General features: G+C 45.0%; 2 protein-coding genes across 2 annotated transcripts; one reads left to right on the forward strand and one right to left on the reverse strand.

The window, feature by feature from the left end:
- Positions 1-596: 596 nt before the first annotated feature.
- On the forward strand, positions 597-2103 carry POP5 (POP5 homolog, ribonuclease P/MRP subunit). Its single transcript, XM_054219096.1, has 5 exons — positions 597-683; positions 763-905; positions 1000-1149; positions 1664-1747; positions 1921-2103. The coding sequence occupies exons 1-5, from the start codon at positions 664-666 to the stop codon at positions 2022-2024; spliced, it is 501 nt and encodes a 166-aa protein (XP_054075071.1). The 5' UTR covers positions 597-663; the 3' UTR covers positions 2025-2103.
- A 433-nt stretch (positions 2104-2536) lies between these two features.
- RNF10 (ring finger protein 10) lies at positions 2537-23183 on the reverse strand. The gene is made up of 17 exons (XM_054219095.1): positions 22651-23183; positions 16436-16638; positions 15248-15447; positions 14133-14223; positions 12912-13096; positions 12696-12832; positions 10985-11145; positions 10300-10428; positions 9885-10143; positions 9526-9659; positions 8349-8466; positions 7911-8012; positions 7271-7405; positions 6364-6461; positions 6043-6103; positions 5761-5919; positions 2537-4915 (listed from the first exon to the last, which is right to left on the reverse strand). Exons 1-17 carry the CDS (start codon positions 22811-22813, stop codon positions 4839-4841), a joined length of 2412 nt encoding a protein of 803 aa, XP_054075070.1. The 5' UTR covers positions 22814-23183; the 3' UTR covers positions 2537-4838.
- Between the last annotated feature and the right edge of the window lie 218 nt (positions 23184-23401).

Below are 23401 nucleotides of genomic sequence, written 5' to 3' on the forward strand. Positions count from 1 at the left end.
TCATTCATCAGACAGCACATACCCCAAAACACCTCATACCCGAGCCTGAGGAGCTATAGACACTGGAGTAAAGTTTTGTGAGGCGGTGCAGGCAAAGAGCCCTCCCAGGAGCACAGGGGCGGCACTGGGCGCTCCGTTAATGCCCTCAGGGCAGATGGCGGCCCCACCGCTTGCCACAGCCTGAGGGGGCGACTGTCCTCGTGCTCATCCTCCTCCCCGGGGCCTTCCCGCGCCTCCGATCAGACGGAGCAGGGCTGTGAGGGCGGGACATCCCGCCTCCATCTAAACCGACTGAGCTGTAAACGGAGGGGGCTGGGGTCACCTCAGCCGAGGCGGATCGAAACAGCACCAGCGAAAACGGCTAAAAAAGAAATGAATTCACCTGCGGCAAACCCGGCGCCTCAGCCGCCCCCTCAGCGCCGCGCCGCGCGCGCCCCCGCGCGGAGGATGCTGGACGGCGGCGGGAAGGCGGGGGAGGAGCGCGCATGCGCACGGCCCGCTGCCGGCCGAGGGAGGGAGGTGGGACCATGCTGCCGGTTGGGGCCGGGAAGCCCTTCCTCTGTCCCCGCCCCTGTGCGACGGCGATTGGCTGCGGTGCGCGGACGCGCCTCGCCCATTGGCTAGCAGCAGCGTCCGTCCGGATCGAGCACGGCCGCCGCCGCCATGGTTCGCTTCAAGAACAGGTGAGGCGGGAGGCGCCGCCGCGGGCCGGGTGCGGGGCTGTTCTGGTCCCGGTCCGCTGAAGTTTGCGGTGTCCCGCAGGTACGTGCTGTGCGAGGTAGTATCGGAGGACCCACGGTGCCGGCAGTGCATCGAGGACCGCGCGGTGGGCCTCGCCGTCAGGGACGCCATCGGGCGGGTGCACGGGGACTACGGCCTGGCCTGCTGCTCCATCTCCTTCACAGGTGCCGGCAGGACGCGCCGCCCCGGGAGGTGTGGGGGTGTGAGGGGGCTCCTCCGGGCTGACCGGTGCGTGCGTATGCGTGTGTGTCCCCGCAGTGAAATACCTGAACGCCTACACCGGGACCGTGCTCCTCCGGTGCCGCAAGGACTTCTACAGGCTGCTCTGCTCCGCGCTCCCCTTCGTCCGGCAGCTGGAGAGCCGTAACCAGCGCTACCCTTGCGCTCTCCGCACCCTGCACGTCGGAGGTCAGCCGGTGCCCGGGGGCCGCGGGGCTCAATCGAACCTTCCCGTCCCGCTAAAATGGACGAACCCCATGATACTGCTGTGGGTGCGACAGACACAGCCTGCAGGCCGCTAACTTAGCTCCTTCCAGCGGATCTAAATAAGACACAGGCACCGGCAGCTCTTTGTTGAAACCCTCGTTAGTTCTGCTGGAATCTTCATTACACAAAATCAGAGCAGTAAATACTGTATTACACTGTTTTCTTTTCAAAATATATTTTTGAAGTATAGTATCGCCTAGATCCTGAAAATTAATCACCTGGGGTAAATAATAGGTACATGTCAGAAATTAGTGTTCCACCACTTAACCACAACAGTGCAGAAATAAAGTCTACAGCCCCTTCTTAGCACTTGTATTAATAAAGTTGGTGCCTGGGGCACTTATTACTTGATGCAATGATCATTAGAAAATATATTAGCAGCTCTGAAACACTTGGTTTTGTAGGCTGTTACATATTGTTCTTGTGACTCCTACAGGTACTATAAGAACATGTCAGAAATTTCTAATTCAGTATAACAGAAGACAGCTGCTGATGTTGTTGCAGAACTGTACAAATGAAGGTGAGTTCCTCCAGCCATTTTCTTAAACATGGCCTTAATTCCTGGGGGGTTTGTAGGATGTGCTGGGCTACTTCTGAATTCTTGAACTGAGAAATGTTCCTTTAGAAGTTAAGGATATTCCAGCATATGTGAAAAGATCAAGTAATGACCCTCTGTTGCTCTCTTTATTGCAGAGGAAAGACGGTGTATACAGAAGTCCTTGTTGAGCTGTTCCCTTACAGAAGAGCAGCCTCAAAGTGGAGATGAAGAAGATGATGATGGCATAGAGACAGACTGAACGTTACTAATTACTGTTCACCTCTGTCCTGTACTTGTGTACTCAAGATGTTACCAGTGCTCTTCAATGTTGAGCAAAGTAGGGGAGAGAAAAAGCATTTGTTTATATTTAGACTTCACTTCCCTATTCCAAGTATTCTTGAATAAATTGTTTTTTAAAAAAATTACATGGTTTTACTGAAGTAGGTTACTTGCCTGTTTCACTCCAGGAGTCAAGACCACCTGCACTCCTAAGGAGTGCAGCAGCTCAATGTGATCTTCATGCTGAGGTAGAAGTGAGCGTTAGGCAGTCGGCATGGACAAGGAATGTAGTTTTTCTCCTTCAGTACAGAAAAAGTATTAACATCTTACTGTTTTTTTTACCTTGTCTTCAAGCACACCTGTTATCCATAGGGCTATCCATTGTTTTGAGTCACAAAAGTACCGTTTGTGTACACAGGAGCAGAGATTACATGGAATGCAAGGTAGAGCTGTAAGGCTCAACTCCATCTGACCCATTATAAAACTCATAGGTACAAGTACTGCTTAGATATTTATTAAGTTTACACCAATCAGTTACAGGAAAGTAGCATTGCTGGTATTATCTCTTGAATCCATAGGAAAACAAGATACAACTTGAAGATGCTGTCCTGTGGAGACTGCCCCTGCCGAAGGGACACTCCTTGCCACCATCACTTCCCTTGTTCTAATGTCTGTGAGATGTGGAGGTGAGTTACACCAGCTCCAGCTATTCTGCCTCTCTTCCCAATGCAAAGAAAAGTTGACTATAAATGTGTAGAGATAATAGAACACAACAGATACTGGTTAGACACTAAGCAGTTGCTCCTGTTCCATGGCTTAAAATGACTGTTACAAATAGGAAGCAATAGTACTGTGAATGCAGTTAACTGCATACTTGAATCGTAGTTGCTTTCTCCACCCTCATTGATAATTTTCCACTGTGCATGTAAAGCATTAACAAGAAGATGCATTACCACTTTCAGGCATCTTTGTCTTAGTTTCTTTGCCCTCTCTTGACAAGCTGTACTGCCTTTCCATCAAGTATAATTAATTGTGACCACGCGTGAAGTCAAGCTGCTTTCAAAGAATGTTTTGCAAGTGTTTCCTCTATCCTCCTGTAGCAGTTGGAAGTATTCTTTACCTCCTTCCTCTCCGCCTTCTTTCTGGTTTACAGCTGCACACAGCTTTATGAAGTACACTCTTTGGTACCGGCTTCCCATGTGCACGTGCCTAATGCCTCGAGGAAGCACCTGCATAATATAGAGCCTACTGCTTTGAAATCAAACATCAATGCATTGACATAAACTTTTTACGTAGGGACAGAGCCAATGACTTTACCAGTGGCGTTAGAATAGCTGACTCTGGGAGTCTCAAACACATGGCTTCCTTGCTCAGCCCGGCCACAGCGTCAGAGGGAGAGAGCACATGAGCTTTCTAAAGCCAGGGCAAACACAGTCAGACCACTGGTGTAAGTGGGGCTGAAGATAACAGAAGAGACCTGTCAGTCTTGCACTGTAAATTAGGGGGTGCTTTATACCAGCTCCCTGGCATGAAATCTGTCAGGAGGAAGGTAAGATTTGAACCTGTGCAACTAAACGGTGTTGTGCTCCACATTGACATGGCAGTTCAGTTACAGCTCAGGAAGTGTGCAGTACTGGAAGTGTGCGTGCATATGATTTATTGCAACTGTTGGCCTTGACTGGTACATTACACCTACAGTTCATTTTATTCAACAAAATCCACACCACTTAACTCATTAGCTCAAATCAAACCACAAGCACTGCAGAATGAGACCACTCAAAGAAAGAGCAGGGAGGGGTCGAGAAGAGGCACGTTTATAGCCTGAGGTGCTTAGTGCAGACCGACTTACATCCCAGAAGTAAGCGGATACAGGCCCTTATCCCAGTACAAGAGACCCCAGCTTTTTGCTGGGGGATAAAAGTTATCTACAGACTCCAGCTATCAGTTGTTCTTCCAATTCAAGAGCAGCCAGTGTCAAAAACATCATTCAGGTAGTTACCAAGAGCCCTAGGGTGGAGTGTTTATTCTAGATGATCAGGTTACAAAGAATGTGTAGCCCATGGTTGGCAAAAAAAAAAAAAAAAAAAAATTAGCAGCCTCACTCACCCACATTAAAACAGAGTTGAACAACTGAGAGAAGCCAGGAGGTTCCTTCTACCACTAGTGCCAGTACGCGTTTTAAAATACACAAATTCATCAAGAGTCACTTCAAAACCAAGTAGCCAAGTTCTGCTTCACACTCACCTCAGCTTTAAATCTTTCCAAGACAGGAGAACAGGAGGAATTCTTGCTCTTTAGAAAAAGAACAGATATAGCAGCTAACACTCTAAAGCCAGGAAGCTTTTTTGCCTGTTTCCAGTGCAGTGGAAACCAGTTTCTCAAGTGAGCAGTTTGATGGCTTTACTGGAACAGCACTACTGTCATAGTCAGATAGATTTCTGCCCATGAATACTTCTAGGGAAATAAAGGCTCTCTGCCTCTTCACTTAGGTGATATTGCAGTATTCTGGCAGTGCCACAAAGCTGTAAAGAACCGACTTGGCCTAAACTAGAAGCCTTGGCTCATTTGTCTCTGGGTTGTTTCTTTCAAAACTTTGTTTCAGTATAAACTAATTAGGCAGTGGGAATCAAAACACCTTCCTTCAACATATACTGTCATGGTTTCCTCCTGAACCCCCTAGAAGCCCTGGAAACACAAGTTTAGTCTCTTTAAACTTAAATACTTAAACTATAGCAGCAAAACAAAGCAAAATGAAAAGAAAACCAGGAGAGGAAACTTCTCTTGAATAGCAGAATCACTTTGTGTGAACAACAGAGGTGCTGAACAGTAGCTTCTGCTTCTGTTTCTTTCTTTTCTTGCCTCCCTTTTCCTCTGTGAAGGATTAAAATGATACTGTCATTCTTCTCATGGAACAGGAATGTCACACAGAAATGACTTCTACAGGCCCATGATACTTCTTATCAACCCACTAAGCACGAGGGAGCTTAAATTTAACAAAAAAATTACTGCAGACAAACTAAGTGACACTCCATCACACCTAAAACACACCTAATGCTATTGCAACAGAAGATCTTAGGACTGCAAATGTGCACCAGTTTGCCTTTCAGACAGGTATCGCTTTCATCCATGCCCGAAAACCACAACAATTTCTCTGAAACTCCCAGGCCCTCCCGTCCAATTCTCCATCATTCAGTGCAGTCTCCAAACAGAAGCCAAAGCTAAACATCACAACTGAGCATTATAAATGAGTTTTTATCAGCCAGCACCAGGCTTAGAGGTTTAAGTTCATCTCTGTTTGTTTCAGAGTCCCTAATTTGAAATCTCAGCTAGCAGTTACCTTGAAATTTTGGTCAAACTTAAGTGGTAGTTCAGCAGGTATTTTTATTTTAAAAGTACATAACCTGAACTTCCTTGAGATAAAGCTTAAATTCAGTTTCAGTAGAGACATGGCAAACTTGATTGTCAAAAGCCATCTTTGTCCTAACAGGATTCTTTGCTAGTTGGAGATCTCGGCTCCCACTAAGAGAGCTGCTTTAAGCTAAGAGAAGCCCTAGTCAAGCTGTTCAGAAACCACAACCTGACAATTTTCAGAACTGTTCTGTGGCCAATATTTGGTCCCCAAAATTGCTGCTCTCACTTCTCCCAGAGGAAGAAGGGGAAATTCTCAGTTTTTTTCTCTTCAGAAATTTTGCATGCCTTCCCCCGGCACCTTTTACCTGATAAATGATCAGCTGTGGACGGTTTGTCCAGTTTCAGGAGGGCTGCCTCAATGGCTTGGCTGAAGGAATTCTGGAAGCTGGGCACAGGTATACGGTCAGAGCTGTCACTTTCTCCATCACTGTCCGCTGGCACAGGGAGTGCCAGAGTGTTCTCATCTGAAAGAAGGAAACAGGCAGAAGGCTGTATAAAACTTTCACAGTGCATATGCTCCTCCACACTCCAGGTGTTTCTTGTGAAATTACAGGAAACCTGAAAGTAGTAATACCAAATTTTCTTACCCCTTGTCTTTGGAGCAGGTTTGGGCCATGTTTCTGGTTTTGCCTTTCCAACTCTCAACATCTATCAAAAAAGTTGTAAGATACGATTAAATCCCATGTACTAGAACAATCCTGCATATCCCTTAAGTTGCAAGAAAATCTAGGAACCCCTTGAAGCAATCCAACGCTATGTTGTCTCCATAAGATTTATCCCACGTTGTTTCTGTGGGGGAAGCAAAATTCCCCCCCCCCCCAATTCTATTGGGGGAAAAAGTTCTCAGACTAATCCCTAACTAACACAACAAGCAATTCTGACCAGATTTACTCTGCTACATGGCTTACCTGGGCAAAGGAAGGGAAGGGAGACTCTTCTTCTAAACTCCCACAGAGCAACGGGCTGACCTGGCTGGCAGCAGGTGACAGTGGAGTTGGAATAGACTCTACAGAGAAAGCAGCAGATAATTAAAGCCAGTTGCATTTGGCAAAGGCACTCATTATGCTGCTTATCAGGATGAAACAGAAATGAAGTTTTGTTATCTTATGTAATTAACCATTTTTATCTCATCAGTTCCATCCATTAGTCACACAGTGGGACCTCTCAAATTTCCTCAATCTTTTTGTTTACGGAAGATTTAAGTTTGGGCTGGTTTTTTGGGGGGAGCTGTTTCCTTATTTTAGGCTGTTGTGTACGTTTTTTGTTTTGGGCTGGGGGGGGCTTGTTTGGGATTGGGTTGTTGCATTTTTTTTTCCAAAAAACATTCAAGAATAGTTTCGATTTAATGGGGGTTTTTTTTATGAACTGCAAGATAAAACATTTAGTAACACATCACTGGACAACAACCTAACTGAGTGCTCATCAACTACATTTTATTTTAGTATAACGTGGTAGGGTAGACTGAGAGGGTAGAAAGAAAAAATGCCAGTAGTGTTTTTCTGGCATACACACTTTTCTTCCACTTTTGGGGAACTTTTTTTTTTTCCTTTCTTTTCATCTGCCTCAGCAAAGATTTAAAAGTTGGAGCAACTACAGTGCAGATCTCATACTGTCACTGAAGCAGAGGTAGTAAAAAGCAGACAAAGGACCAGAATGTTTCTTAGCCATGTCAGCCTTTTGTGTATGATCTCACAGGCAACCTAGGAAAGACGCAGTCTTTGATCAGTATTAAGGAAGTTTAGCGTGATGACCTGAGCAGTAGATCCCAAAAGAATGATCAAGAACTATATGTGATGTGTTTTTCCAGATGCTCACCTGTCTGAAACACAGGGCTTCTGCCAAGAGGAGACAGACAGAAGCTCTGATGATCAGTGCTGGTAGTTTCTCCGGGGCAAGAGGTAAAAGCAGGGAACTGCTGCAGATTCTCTAAAGCAATATGGACCTCTGGATCTAGAAAGAGGTTTTAAATTAAAGCACTACACAATGTGGGGGAGAACTGTCAACATGCAAGTTGTTTCAGGAATCTAGGAGGTGCCAACTCAATTTTCTTTCCACCCTCTATTTTAGAGACCAGTACAAGCCCTGCTGCTGGATGGAAGCAGTTCCTAGGCGGTTTTTTTCTTTTTCACTTTTCACTCAATATCATAATTACTATAAAAACAGAAACCAAGAATCCTGAGAGCTACATACACCATGGAGACAGCTGTGCCCACAAATGCCCTCTGTCTCTCCCATAACGGGCAGGTATGCAGAAATTGCATAACATCATTTAACACCCTGGCTAAAACAGCTTATATTTTTTGCTCTTACAGATGATGTTTCTAGTATCTTGTAATCTTGTTCTAAGTACGCACTACAAACTAAAGGCCTTAAGAGTTCATCCTATAGCTCAAGAAATCAGCTCAGCAACTAAAGATGACTGGAAATCCACCAGTTAGGCTCAGTCACTACTTACATTTGCCCTGTTTCTTGTTTTCTTCTATCTCAATTCTGCGTTCACGTCGTCGTTCATCACGAGCTTTCTTCTGCCGTAGACGTTTCCTCTTTTCAAGGTCATCTAGGAGCAACGCATAGCATTGGATATCGAAAAACACAATATTTTGGCAATGTTTTCTCCAGCTTTGAGAACAACGTATTCAGTTATAACACGTTAGTAACAAAACATGCTTACAAACAACATATGCTCTTACAAGCAGTCAGGCTTTTTTATTCTTTGTGTAACTGTTGTCTATAAAACAGCGAACTGGGGTTGTTCTGTCTAGTATCAGACAGTTGGTGCAAGAGGAGTAAAGATGCTACGAATGTTCTTTTTTTCTGCCATTAAGCGATAAGAACGCCTTCCCCTTCACCCTCACAGATACATGACAGAGCCTATGAGAAAGGTAGTACCAACCTGAAAACAACTCTAAAGTCTCCTTAGAGATGATTGGTGGCTTCAGAGCCAGTTCACAAATGCTGAACTCACAGGTGAGGGGCAAGTGACAGAGGTAGCGATGACGCTGTCTTATATCCTGATTTAAACAAAAGAGCAGATTTATGATCACAACAAGGTCTAGAGGCTGCCATAGTGATGAACAGCTCATGGACCTAGAACGCCCACCATTCATCAAATCAAATGGAAAAAAAAAATAGCAGCAGTGACACAATAATCACTTTATAAACTACAAACACGTGAAGGATGCCCTGGATCAGAACCAAATGCTCTACATCATAATCAGATTTGGATGCAGTTACTCCAGCTTGCTTACTGATTTTCTTGTTATTCCTCCCTTCTCACTCATATTCACTGGAATAAAATTCTACACCAGTCTTACAACGCAATTATTTTTGCACTGTATCAAATTTGCCTTTTACACTTAAATTATTTGGACCAATGACCACCACTTTGCTAGACTGAGACAAGCCAAGTTTTCTATTTTCCTTGCAGAGCCGAAAAACTTGAAGACAATTCCCTACTACCTCCGCATGCATTCTTACTTGAGCACTTAATTTCTTGAAGATGAATTAAGAATTATATATAGTTGTTACTGCACATGCCAATTGTTACAGTTGTCTTTATCTGAAGTAAAGGAATCCAAGACCCATCCCTTCTTCCAGAACTTCAGCGTCTTAAGCACTTTCACTCCCTCTATCTCAAATGCTGAAGTTTTCTTTCCATCCTCTTTATTTTCGTAACATCCCACCTCTACTCTCGATGCTCAGAACCAACTGTTTGTTCAAGACAGAGGCAGGTTGAGAAACATGATAATCTGCCTAGTTCAAGCTACTGTCTTATATGAGAAAAGAATTTACATTTTTTAAGACAGCTTTAACAACAAACCAATCTTAAGCTTGCAATTCTCTTACTCCTAGAATTTCCTACCTTCTAGAAAAAAGCTAGACTGCAGTCTACTTATCAAAGGCAGCATAAGGTACTGCACTTTACAGAGATGCCCTTCACAGATTAGCATGCCTACCCATTCATAGTTATTATTTCTTGTTGCTGAAGAGAAACAAGTCTCATCTGTCAGCTACAACGATGAATCTGCTAAAACAAGGGCCTTTAATTACTAAGAAGATAAAATAACTACCTCTGTCATTGAGTAGCCAGTTATCTCCACTACAGCTGCAGTTATCTTCTCTGGACTCTTCTCCAGGCTGCCGTATTCACGAACAAGACATCGAACATTCACAGGGTGAAGATACATACACTGTCCGTCCTCCGCTATAAGATAAGATATCGTCACTTGTTCTTTGCCTGTTAATTTTCAGTACCCTTCTCCCCACTTCAGTGCATTCACCACTAATAAAATTAAAGCTCCTTTCTGAGTTTCTGTGGGACTTTTATTTCACAGGGCTTAGCTGCACCTAATGAACTGACATCTTCCTCAAGAGGATCCCCAAAGGTGGCATCTCTGCCCCTATGATTCCAGGATTTCATTGCACTGACCTTGATAGAAATAGTAAAAAGGAGAGTTGCTAAGATGTCCACTGCTAATCGTATCTTTAGATTCTTGGTAGCTTGTTTCAGCTGGATTTGGTTCTTCTGTAGTGTTCGTATCGGGTTCCCCTACAGTGTCCACCTCAGGTACCTCCTCTTCACCCAGCACTGCCTCTTCTGCTTCCACAGGAGGCGAAAAGGAACTTGCCAGATCAGAGCAAGGCTCCACAAGCTCCTCATCAAATGCAGAGAGATATTCCACACCACACTACCACAGCAGAGAGCATACAGTTAGTACCACATCACCGCCTTTCAAAGATTATCATCTCTGCAAAAATCTTTGGCACCAGTTCACCATACACTGCAGTGTAAAGTGGCAGAATTAAGCATTACCAAGATCTGCCAGAGCAGAATTGCCACCCACCTTTTTCTCTTGGGAAACTGCAGGCTCCACTGCCTTGGAGCTTTCTAGGACCAATTCTTCCATAGCTGCACCAATTCCAGCAATGCCATTGTTTTTATCCTGGTCAGCAGAGAGTGCTGTTTCTCGCTCCTACAGGTCATCCAAAGAGAACAAGTTTTGATTCCTTATTTAAGCCACGAGACTATCACCATGGTTATTTTTAGCCTTGTTCTGTACTTCAGGTTTTCATAGATCTATAAATCATCTGTGACAAAGAGTGACCTTTGAAGAGAGGTCCTCTCCTTCTTGTTACTAGAAAGCACACCCATTGTAGGATGCCCAAATGCTTTGAAAAGGAGTATTCTACAGGTTCGCTCATGTCTGCCCGATAGAAGTTATCCCAGAAATTGCTGGATCTGAAAGGGAAACACATCTTCCTTTGAAAGCAGAACTCCTTTACGTTTATGGAAGGAACACCATTCAGTAAATATCATTCTGTTTGGTTATTTTGAACATCATGCCAGATACCTGGGGTCCAAAGGCGATAGTCTCCTCCAAGATTTATAATGCTATTCTAGCAGCAAACCTCGCTAGTATGTACATCGTGGAGACCAGAACAATCACACACAACCACTTATCAGCAGAACATAGATGCTCAGCACTCCGCATATTCTTAAAAGTAAAATTACTCCAAAGAGGTTCTCACCTTCAGTTCCTGGATAGCCGCCTCAATAAAGCAAGCCTCTGGGGTGTGTTTTTCTTCCTCATACTGTTTTAGTAATGCCGCTTTCTCCTCCAGAATCACCAGCTGCAATACCTGCTCCCTGGATGCCAGAAGCAGCTTTGAATACTGACTATGCTGGTCATCTGAACAGAAGGAGCACCAAATCATTAATATCTGCATGTAGAGACCGATGTTTCTTCTGAAGTTTTGTTACTGCTCCCTTTTGTGAGTTAATCCACCCCAGGGCAGAGAATGCTTAGCAAGAGTTTGATACAGACTGCGCGTATTACCATTATATCATTGATGACACAAGCTGGTGCCACACACCTGCTCTGCTACACACACCTCCCCCACGCAGCTGTTTATCTGCCACTTTCAACCTGTCACTTCACCACTCAGTTACTACAAATCAAAAGAAAATCAAGTCAAACTTCTATGCTGTGGAAGCACCACATTTGAGAAGCCTTGGGTGGTCAAAACTTCCTGAAACAATGCAGTCTGCAGCTTCTTCCTCTTCTCTATATCCTCAAAAATACTGCAACTGGAAAGCTCTGCAAAAGTGACCGCTGTTTTGGCTCAAACTAGTTCATAAACCCATAAGTACTCAAAATTCATACAAAATATTATTATGAGGTTTTTTTCTTTACAAGAAGCACAGCAGAAATGGTAAACTACAGAATTGCAAGTTTAGCAAAAGGTAGTCTTCTTTGTTACTGGAGAGTTTATCTTAACTTTAAAGCTTAGAGCAACCATAGCCTCACCTACTAGCACAGTCCCTATACTCGCTGCTCCCCAAGGGTCCAACCTTGTCTACAGAACACCAAGTTAATGCCGAATTTCCTGGGTTTAGAATGATCTCAAATCCCATATTCATTCTTTTGTTTATTTTATGAAAGGATTTATTACTTTCAAATACTGAGGAACATGTAAGCACACGCCCTGCCTGCTGGATACCCGTCATGCATTAGGAGACTTGACTTTTTACAGAGAGCTTAAATGCACGCAGCCTTTCACAAGTGTGACTGCAAAATGAAGTGAGCCAAGACAGCCCACAAACCAGCAATGTTAAGTAAAATTATTTCTTTAGTCACAAAATTTTTGTGATACTAACAGATAAGATGACGATGTGTTAGTCACATTACTTGACTGGAGAAAACCAAAGAAGTCAGGCAACAGATGTTTGGAATAGGTTTGCAATAATTTTGATTATTTTCCCATATCATTCTCAGATTTTAGTTGGTAAGTGAAGATGATGATGAAAACCATGTGGAAGATCACATCCTTGAAACAGTTTAGACAGAGACAGTTATTTTTGCTAAGCTGTACAATGAGGAGCCAGGAGGGAAAAAAGCTAAGGACACTGAAGAGACAACAAAAGCAGCAAGAGTCACACCAATGACTCTACGATACACAACACGCATCAAACTAACACCAACGGCTGAGAAGGCAAGAGCTGCAGCGCAGTAACTTGAAAGGAAACCACACAAGTTAAAGCCTTATAAAAAACAAAGCGTGAGTAGAAAGCTTATTATTAATATGTGGTCATTAAGGTTTTCAGCTGCTAAACCCCATGTTTTGTAGTCTGGTCTATTTTAAGGTGACAGCAGGGCATTGCCATGGTAAATCCTCTCTACACGAGTCCTAGTCACAGTTAGGAGCAGGACGCCAACCACCAGGACTCAGACAGACTCACCTCTGATGTAAACAGGCTGCACCACATTCATCCACTGAGATTTGGGCAGTGCTATCAGAACACCTTTCTCTCTTCTCATAAGTTGCATTGTAATGGTATCACCAATTGCATATTGACGTGTTTCCATAGCAACAACACTGCAACGTAAGGGGGAGGTTAGTAGGGTAAAAATGACATTTCAAAAAGATGCATCATTTAATAAATATAAAGCCTCACCTCTTGAGATCCTTCTTGTGAACAGAGCCGTAACAAATAGGACATTTACTCCAGGTCTTTTCACTCAAGGAGAGATAGTGAAGGATACATGCCCAACAAAAGATATGCCCACAGCGGGTGATCTTTGCTGCGGTTGGTGGGTACAGACATATGGGGCAAGAGGGCACTTCATGGCTACAAATTCGCTGAAATGGCACATGAGAAGAACAGTACAAGTTTTAGACTTGGAAATCAGTCCCTGTGCTACAAAATAAGCCACCTGTAAGATCTATTCTAACATACTAATCTTCCAGCTCTTTAGGCTCTGCTTATTTACCAATAAATTAAGTACACTGTGAACTAAGTATCACCTTCAGAATGCACAAGGAATAACCATCAAAGCCACCCATCTGGTATTTCTACTCTAATGACATTAAAAAAGTGACTTTTCTCATGTTTCTTCTCATGTATTCACCATCTGTAAGAGTCAGCAGCATCTTCATCATCCGGATTGAGACACTGAGAAGACAGCAAATGAGCCCTGTCGCCTCACTTAAACAAGCAGATCTGTGCAGCCCTGTTTAGCTGCGAGACTGGACTTACCTATTTCCATGAACATGCTAGTTTAGTCAGACACTTTACTAGCATCTATATGTTGCAGAGACGTAACTGCCAAGCAAGCACCTAGATTTTTCATCTCTCATGTAGCACCGGGTAACAGTAAGCCTACCTCCTCTCCAGCTACACCATGCACCAAGACTAGTCTTGGCAGATAATAAGTTTCTACTTGAGGCAACCCAAAGTTCTGACCACAATTCTCAAGAGATTTTCCATTTTGTTGCTAGGCAAGATGGGCCACCTATGCACAGAATAATTCTTCAAAATTCTACACTCTAGTCCTCTTCCATGGACTCATGCCCAAGTTTTCTGTTAATATCTCGATCACAAGGACTCTGTCTACAGAATGTCAGATACTATTTTTGATGAGCTCCCATCTGCGAAAGCAAGAAGAAGCTGCTAATTCTCCTAATAGATTTTAGCACTTCTCTTTTCCTGTCATGAAAGTATTTCATAATATATTCCATGACAGATCTTTCCCAGTATTGTGGGAGTGACAGAAGAGGCCTCAACTCAAAAACAGCTGAGTTTTACGTAACAGCACAGAGATAAAGAGGCAGTTAAAGACAGGTTGAGCTTCTTAATAAGAAGAGGAAAAAAAAAATCTAGCCCATCACAACTGACCACTTGCTCCACAAAGTCCCAGTTGACCAAGGTATCTGGATCAGCAAAGTGGACTGTGTAGTCCTGTTCTTCAGAGACAACAAACTGGCAGCTGGGGAAAGGCAAAGAGACAGATGATCCACTCAGTTGTTTCTAAATATTCTTTGAGAACTATCCTATAGGATTCTCTGAGCTTCTTCTTTGTCCAGCAGAAAACTGCTGGACGCAGTCAGTAACTTCTACCAACAAAACCCAAAAGAGTTCAATTCAGAACCAGTTTTCCAGAATACAGGTGTGTGCAATTTCAGTTAGACACAACATCACACACTAAGTACAGAATGAGACAGGCAGACTGGTTTCCCAGAAACATCTAAGAAACAGCCACGTCCATCAGGGATCTATTAAAAAACAGGGAATCCACAAGTGGAAAAAATATGCTCACAAAAACTAGAACTACTGGGGTTCCCACAAATAGACTTCACTACAATAAGACACAAAACAATAGGGAAAAATCTGCAGCATCAATGCTGGAAATAGTTTTTGTTATCTTTAACGTGATCAGACGCAGGAAGTCCTGAACACATTTCAAATTCCCGTGAAAGCGACCATTATTTCCAGTCAAAAGCAATTCTGCTGCTGGATTACTATACTGATCATTTGGGTTATACTACATACCTAGGGGCCTGTGAAATAATCAGCAGTTTAAGAATTAAGACCCGTATAAGTAATTGCTTCTGGGACTTGTAAATTCAGATTAGCTTTCATACAGCAATTGCTACCCCTACCATCTCAACATATTATTTTTTGGAAAAAACAATGCATATCCCACAAGGGAACTGCATAGGACTTCCCAAATGGATTGTCATATTCCACAGGCGATGCTAGAAAATTACAGAAGACTAATTGGTTTGTATCTAAAGGACTCACTCCATCAGATCCCTTGTAAATAGGTAAAGACCACAACCTGATAGATTTTTCTCTTTCAAGTGTAGTCTTTACCACTAAAATCACTACGGAGAGGTAACTTCACCCTGGAAAAGTCAATACAAGTAGCCAAGGTCAAACACAATTCCCTGTCTGATCATCCCTTACAGCTCAGTGTCTCTGTAGAAGAGCCCTGCCAGTCTTCCACTCACTTGGCCTGTAGGAAGAGCTCCTTGTTGAAAGGCTTATGTCCCCACTTGTTCCTTTTCCCCCAGTTGCCATGTCCATTCCCATCAAAATGGCCTGCTTGGCCACGGGGTTCAAAAGTGAAGTTCAGTAAGTGGTTCAGATTAATCTTCTTGGGACCAGAGAATTGGGCAGGGCTGAACTCTGCCCGCTGAGCCTCTGCTACCTAAGAGACAACAGCATTTGTTAGAACTTGCTAGAATTTACTGCAAAAACATCAGTACAAGTTGATACCCAGGCCCCATTAGCAATTACGTACAGAATATGCAGCATCCACTCACTCACCTTCGCCCATTCCAGTTCTGCAAATCAAGTAGTGCAGCGTTAGAAGTGCATGAGAACATGAAAGTTGGAACTGAGTGGTCTTACCCCCACACTGATCAAAAGGAGGAGAGCATAAAAACAGCCGTCACAAGGACAAATAAAAGCTGGCAAAACCTTTAGTCCAAGTTAATAACAGAAGAAAATTGTTCGAATCCTGAAAATATTTTTTTAGACAGCCAGTAAGACAAGTCTGATCACTATTTGCACAGGTTGTACTTGTTTTGGTTAGTTTTCATATAATGAAGCAAAGAGGGAAAATTCAACAGAGACAGCAGGGGAGTTCTGACAGTCAGCAATTTAGGTGAGCAGCGCTGCTCATCCACTAAAACTGAAAAATCAGAGTATCAATGAAAACCCACCAATAGCCTACAGCATTTAGACCCACATCAGCATAAAAGCCTCTGGTTTCACTCCATCTTGATGTCATCGAGGCTAATACAATTACTTTCCCAATACCACTCGCACACGCAATTTGTACACTGAAGCGGTTAGACACAATCACCTCAGACTTAAAAGCTGGAAATTGTATCACTAGATATTTTCATGAAGGACCTCTGTTTCATGAGATATGGACACGGCCTGTCTAGGTACCCATTCCTCAGATGGTATTTTTTTATTGCAAGCCTCTGAGAGCAGAGAGCACTCCTCTTCTGTTGTTGCCAAGTTGTTCTGCTCACGCTCACTCTGGCATCTCAACGATGTTAGCACCTCTTATCGCTCTGTCCCTTCCCAGCCCAGGAGCTGGACACAGAAGACCTATCTAGGCGGGTCAGAGCGATCCTCTCGTCCCAAGAAAGAAGGCCTTGGAGGCATGGCATTACAATTCTCACCTCATCTCGTCTTCCACCATTACAAGAGCTAAAAAGTTTGCCACTTCCGCCGCTACCTCCCCTTTGAGGGGGCATCTTGTTAAAAGCTTTGCTTTTCTGTGAATTGGAGCGACGGGACTGACTGGAAAAGTTCTCATTTTTTGAATATGAAGTTTCTCTTTTACGATTATAACGCTGTTTGGATCCACTCGCATTCTTTCCATCTGAAAGACAAAAAAAAAAAAAAAAGAAACAATAATCAGATCAGCAGCCTCAGAGTTGTCCACATGTACTGCTATGTACTGCTCCTCAGACAGCTTCGCCTCAGAGACGCGCCCACCTCGTTCACTGCCTTGGGCCCTGGTTAAAAGGCTGGTGTTTATCAGGACATCAAACCCCCCCCAGCAACCGAAACCAGTTCATTCCTACCATTGCCCAAAGAACCAGTCAAAGAGCATAAAAGAAGGATGCATTTGCTGGGCTTTATCTTTTATTAGAGTGGCTGAATTTTCTTTATCTGGATTTGGAACTGCCGTCACCAGACATTAGCGTGTTGCCTGGTACATTAAGTGATAAACACCAACACCACATCTTCATGCCCCATTACAAAAATTGACAACAACTAGTTCATTTTTTCATTCCATTTTCTGAAAACACACAATTTCTCATATGTCGTTCCCTTATATAAATATGCTGCTGCCTGCATGTGTCTTGAAGTCTCCCACTTTGCAAGACCCCCATTCCCTCTTTTCACTCCGTTCTGGCCCCTGCACTTCAAAAGACTCCAACAGACCTAATTCTGTTTTAAAAATACCCTTTTCTTTCATGAGGCAAACAAATGCTAATCGATCTTGAAGCACGAACCCAATGCTTTGGCCTTGCAGGACACATACCTGATATCTAAGTACTAAGTCCACCAGCCCATGCAACAAGACCTGTTTGCCCAAAAAGCACGCCGAGCGCACCACTGACCCTAACGCAGGGCACAGCAGAGAAGCACAAGGCAAAATACTGCAGGAATAAAGCTCACAAGAGCAGAAAAATCAGTCAGACTCCTGAAAGGGGTTTCTAAACAGCTGCTTCATTAGACTGCTAGAACAGAAAATTAATACTATGAAGGTATTTCTAATAATCTTATCACAAGACCGGAGTTGCCCCAAGGATGCAACAGACTGCTTACCTGTCACTTAACATAGCTTTTCCACCAACTGCCCTCAGTTTTATTTGTAGAAGAGGTACGTTGATAAGCTTGGAAGCAAAACTCCACAGGCCCAGCGAGACGTCTATCCACACCATCCAGCCCCAAAGCCACTCTGGATACTCAGTAAGTGTTACGCAAACAGCAATGCCTCACACAATATCTAGATCCAGTTTATAAAAGCCTCCTAGTTTGCCTTTTCACACTTTGTAGTCCTCCCCACCCCTTAATATAAATCTTACATGGCAGGCAAACACACCACTGTGATTCAGGATCACGTTACTCACATGGGCAGTTTTCATTACCTGTGCCTCCAGTTTTCCCCTTCCCCAGCACCGATTCCAATCTACCCGAGCATTTGAAACAGCTGGAATGGGATCATTCACACAAAGTCTCACTTTTCTGTTATTTCTAGTTTTCTCTCCCACTTGCACCCCCAAAAAATAAGAGGGGCAGTGGACTGGAAAGTCTGTGTGTTATTGTACGTTACTGAAAATCCGACTTATTCTTAAAATTAAGCAATAAAACTGATTTGACGGAGTTTTGTGGTGGTCTGCTGTTTCTTGCACATGGCAGACTTCAGTCTTTGCCCACAACGACAGCTATAGACATAAAAAGACACTATCATTACTTTCACATGATGTGACAGAGGCATTTTGCAGACAAACTTCATCGTCAGAACCGGTCATTTACTCTGCTATTCAAAAGGCTGATCCTCTAATTCAGAATTAAACCAACTCCGTTGGAACCACAGACGTGTAACTCAAACACACGCTTGCACAGTCTGCAGTGCTATAGCGCACGTCGGGCTGAAGACATGGGTTGAGCGTTATCAGGAAAAAAACACACCAGGAGCTGCCAAGCGTCGAGGGTGTGACCAGGTCTGGCTGAATGATTATTTAGATAGACCTTTTCTGAGAGTGTCTGTAGGGAAGAGGCTAAAATCAACACCCCTGAGTCTCTGGTAAAAAATTAAGGCATTTTGAAGAGGTTTTGACTACTGCTTCAGTTATTCAGGAGCATAGCTTGTCAGTTTAGAGCTCAACCACCCTCTTAAATCTGCAATTTCAGTGAACGCTTCTGAAGCGGAGTTCAGCCTAAAGTGGATCTTTACAAGGCCCAGGAACAGCTTGTACCTGCAGTCGACAGAAGAATTTCCTACCACTTAAGAGTTTTAATCAAGTTAGTCACCATCGAATTTGTCAGTCAACTGGTTTATACACATTCCTGTCATACTACAGGTCCTTTCCGACCAACTCCAAGAGCCTTTGGGAGTCACTATGACGACTCTCACGTTCTATAGGAAAGTCCTCTCCACCTGCGCCTTTTTTATAGGAAGGACCTTACATGACGGTCTAACAATGCTTCAAACCTCGCGTTTCTCCTCCTAGAATAATTAGCCTCATGAGGATTCTGGCCCATCAGAGCAGCAATGAAACCAGTCAACAGACATCGAAGAGTCTGGAGTATGCATTTGTAAACTGGAACGCTTTTCCCTCGCCACGAATCTAAGCAATGCCGTTCCTTCCAACCTTTCCAGCATGCCACATGTCAGGGACCTTTCTGCTTTGTATCATCCCCTCCTTGCGTTCCCAGGAAAGGCAGGGCAGGACAGGGCTGTCTGCACTCCTGCAGGGAGAAAAGTGGAAGATTCTCACCGCTGTCCTCTCTTGTCAGATCCCAGTTTTAAGTAGCATAGGTTTGGATTTGTGAGCTTCTCTTTTCCTTCTTTTCTTGGCAAATTAGGAATGATCAACAGCACTGGTGAGGTACTTACTCTTCACTCAGGTCCTCAGTGAGTCCTTTTGCCGCTCTCACAGGATCTAACCTATAATAAATATATCTACCCATCCATGCTCCAAAAGAACGCAGACTTATAAAAAAATACCACCTATATAATTTTATAAAACTAGCAACAAAGCTGTTCTTGCATTCTGAAGGAAGCCCTGACATCTGTGGTTTCTCCTGCTGGATGCCACGTGCCACGTTCTGTTAGAGGACCTCTATCTCCAAAGACCCAGAAAGAGGAGATCAAGTTCACAGGACTAAGAGCAGCTCTAAGTGACCACTTTGGTCCTGGAGCCGCAGTGGTTTGCTACTGGGGTGAGGACTGCAGTTTCCTTCCACCTTTGTTTGCCTCTTCTTTTCAGCTGAGCTGTGTTGAAGCCAACTGTATTGCATAAGGGGTTTGGGTGGTGGATCACAGTAAGCCCCAGGGTGATTTCAGGAAAACACACTGAAGCTATTGGCTGCTGCTAAGGCAAACATCCCAGTGAGCAAGAGGTGACCGAGCAGTCACACACCCCAGCTAAGCATGCTCTCACCGGAATAATAAGGCCCAGTTTGCGAGAATTAATGCTGTCCATCAGGTCCCGAGGATTGCAGAGAAGCCCAACAAGCCTATTTTCCCTTAGCTACTTTGCTCCATCCTAATGGGATGTGACTCCTCTTGATACACTAATATAACCCAAAGAAACTCTTCTGTTGGAAACTTCCAAGTTTAATTTAGTTTCTAACGCCAAGTCTGAAATATAGCTGGAATCCAACTTCCACAAGAGCTTACAGTATCCTGTTTAGCCCATTTCAGAAAGCTGCGCTGCAAGAGAAACGGAAGGAGAAGCTACTGCAAGGCTTTACAAACATCCACTTCTTCATTTCTTCCGTTGGACTTGATCACAGCACGTAACTCTGAAAAGCACCTAAATGGCAAGAGCTTGACTAGACTCAAATGCAGTGACCATCAGTGCAAAAGCCAACTATGCAACATTTCGAGGAGGGCCTGTGGTCCATCAAGAATACTCTCCATTTCAAAGGAGACACAAGATTTTCAGAATACCTCCTATATCTTTCCTAAAACAGGACAGAAATTGGGTGGACCACATCAGCCACATGCAGAATGATAAGGAAATCAAGAAAAAAATCCCGTATGGTGACATGCCAGTGTCTTGCGCGCAACAGCTACCAAAACACTGCCACGATTTAACAGAGCTACATGCTGTATGCTCGTCCTGTGGTTGTTTGCCGTAATCTGACCAAGGGTATCTTCTCATTTTAATTTTCAGTACCCTCCATTTAAGATGTTCTCAAATACACATCTGCTCCTACGAGAAGAGGTTCTAATTTTGCCAGGCCTCTTTGATGACGCAACTCATTCCATATCCCTTTGCCCTCCACTGTAGTTAAGAAACAGGCATTTTAGAAGCAGAATTATGTCAGGACAAAACTTTCTTCTGTTTTATTAAAAAAAGAGGACTTCAAAAAGGCTGGGTTTGTTTTTTAATTAAAAGTTAGTCTATTGTATTGGAGCAGAAGAGTATGGTACATCAGGATTTCTCTCCTCACTGCTCCTCTGCTACTAGTGACATTGTTTCAAACCTGTAAAAAGTGGCATTCCACAAAAATCACTTAACGCTTTTATTCAGGGTTGGAAGGACAGGCCTTTTATTTCCTTCCTCACTACAGACACTGTTTCTTCTACTTAAAGGCATGCCAGCCACAGGACAGGCCATCTTGACTCCTTACTGAAAGGTGTTTATATTCCGTGACCAATCCCCCCTACAGCACCACACAACACTAAAACAAGAAGCTGTAGCGATAAGGTACCTCCTGCTAAGACAGAAACCAGTTCTCGACAACAGGAAAACCTCGTGTCTGATGGCCTTTCACACTGCCTCTTGCAATACAGGCGGAGAAGTTTCTTTATTCCATCAGAAGCCAAAGATCTGGTTCTAAAACTCCTGTTGCATACCTAACACGTGATATCCCTTGTTTCCATTGGTTCGTTCATTAGACGGGAAAAAATTAAATAAGAGACTGAAAAATAACCACAGTAACTAGGCATAATAAGACCCTCGCATCAAATCCTGTTGCTGATGCAAAAAACTTTACAAATCAGTTAGGAGTTCTTCCACAAACAACTGCCTGAAAAGTTCTTCCCAAAAAGACTTTCATGTGTTTGAATCTGAAGTTAAAACTTAACTATAATCGCACAGTTACACCACAACCTGGGGAGCGGCGGGTGAGCCAACCTCCGCATCACTCACTTCAGTCTGCCCTGCGGAAGATCAGCAAATAGAGGCGAAGAGCAGGTAACACTTGGTTACCCGGGATCCCAGTGCATTTCCTCCAGATACTCATTTTGTAAACCCTCTGGAATACACTGCTGCTTTCTCAGAAACCTGAAGTAATACAGTTGAAACAAACCACCGAGGAGGAAGGAAATTAGCACAGCGGTGGTGTTGTAGCAACCTGTTGACACTCTCGCACGTCCTTCCGGGACTAAAAACACTAATTTTAACCACTACTGCCCCATTTCTAGGTTTTAAAAAAAATAAGTAAATAAAATGCAAGGTTGCCAGGAGCACTCTGCTCCCAAAGAGCTTTAGAGAACTGGAGGCAACTCAGGTCTTACCTTGAATAGATAGATGACAGGAACCATAATGGCTCCTCACGAACTGCTATGTCAGCAAAACCAGCTGTTTGCAATGACAGACATAACACTTTGGTTTAAATGCCAGAGGAGCAAACAATGTGTAACTAACTCCGGGCTCCTCCGAAGCAGGTCACTGGCAGACAGCCGGTAAGGGGAACGCTGTCTATCCACACCAGACCTCCTCCGGCAAGACACAAAAGCACCCTCGAGTACAGAATAAAGTTAAGGGTTCTCTTAACAGGCCCTGGCAAACATATATTCTTACTATAAAGCCAAAGCTTTAGCTCTCAAGCTGATTATTCCGATGCTAACAGAGACAGAGCGTTAATCCTCAAAGGAAGAAGGGAGCAGGAGCCACAGCTCGCCCAACAGGGAACAAAGCCGGAAGAGGAAGGAAAAAGAAAGCAAGAACAAGCCGTGACCTGAAACCAAACCCATTAAACTCAGCCGAGAGACAAACAGGCCGGCCAGGAGCGGTTCAGCTTCACGGCAAACCCAGCCCCGGCACTGCCCGGCCCCACGTTACCCCGCTCCTCCCGCCGAGGGGCCACCGCCAACGGCCCGAACCCCCCCCGGGCAGGACCCCCCTCACACCCCGGCTCTTACCGCCTTTGGGCTTAGACTCCCCCGCGGCGGGCCCGGCCGAGGCGGACCGCGGCTGCTGCCCTTTGCCGCCGGCCGAGGAGCCGGGCGCACCGGAGCCGCAGGGGCTGCTCTTGTCCATGGCGGAGGCTGAGGCGGGGGTCGGGCCGGGCGGGCTCTGCAGCATCAACGGGCGCCCCGGCGGGCGAGCGGCGGCCCTGGGCGGGGGGGCAGGACGGGCGCTGGCGGAGCCGGCGGGGGCCCAGGCTCATGGCCCGCGGGGGCGACCGGCGGGGGCGGCGCAGCGCGGACTCGGCCTCCTTCATGGCGACATCTTCTCGCTGCTCAGCTCGAACGGGGGGAAGGCCGCGGGAGGCCGGGCCGGGCCTGCGGGGCTCCGGGCGAGGAGGGAGGGAGCTGCTGAGGGAGCCCCGCGGGGCCCGGCGCTGCCTGCCGCCCGAGTGGTCGGCGCCCCCCAGGCACCCACCGGCTCCTCGGCGCCGCCCCGGCCCCGGCTCGGCCGCCGCTGCCCCGTAATGGCGACGAGCCGCCGACAGCAGTGGCCGGGACCCGGATGGAGCCGGGCCCGCGGCACCACGGGACTCGTAGTCCCCGCCCGCCGCGCAGCGCGCCGGGAGCTGTAGTCCCCGGGGAGCCCCGGCCTCGGGCCGCCCCCCGGCACCCAGCCCCGGCGGCGCAAAGCCGCCAGAAATAACGTGATACTTTAAAACTTCTCCTTCAAAGCAAAAGAAAACGGGGAAATAAATCACAAGGC

Source organism: Rissa tridactyla, chromosome 13 (assembly GCF_028500815.1).
Source record: "Rissa tridactyla isolate bRisTri1 chromosome 13, bRisTri1.patW.cur.20221130, whole genome shotgun sequence".
In the NCBI taxonomy this organism is placed as follows: domain Eukaryota; kingdom Metazoa; phylum Chordata; class Aves; order Charadriiformes; family Laridae; genus Rissa; species Rissa tridactyla.

Bases quoted from the DNA above. Each gene is read 5' to 3' on its own strand.
- POP5 (XM_054219096.1), top strand. From the start codon at position 664: ATGGTTCGCTTCAAGAACAG. The intron at 684-762 runs GTGAGGCGGGAG...GGTGTCCCGCAG, and splicing joins ATGGTTCGCTTCAAGAACAG to GTACGTGCTGTGCGAGGTAG. The intron at 906-999 runs GTGCCGGCAGGA...GTGTCCCCGCAG, and splicing joins CTGCTCCATCTCCTTCACAG to TGAAATACCTGAACGCCTAC.
- RNF10 (XM_054219095.1), bottom strand. From the start codon at position 22,813: ATGCTGCAGAGCCCGCCCGGCCCGACCCCCGCCTCAGCCTCCGCCATG. The intron at 10,429-10,984 runs GTGAGAACCTCT...GATGACCTGTAG, and splicing joins CGGCTATCCAGGAACTGAAG to GAGCGAGAAACAGCACTCTC. The intron at 9,660-9,884 runs GTCAGTGCAATG...CTTATCTTATAG, and splicing joins TTTTTACTATTTCTATCAAG to CGGAGGACGGACAGTGTATG.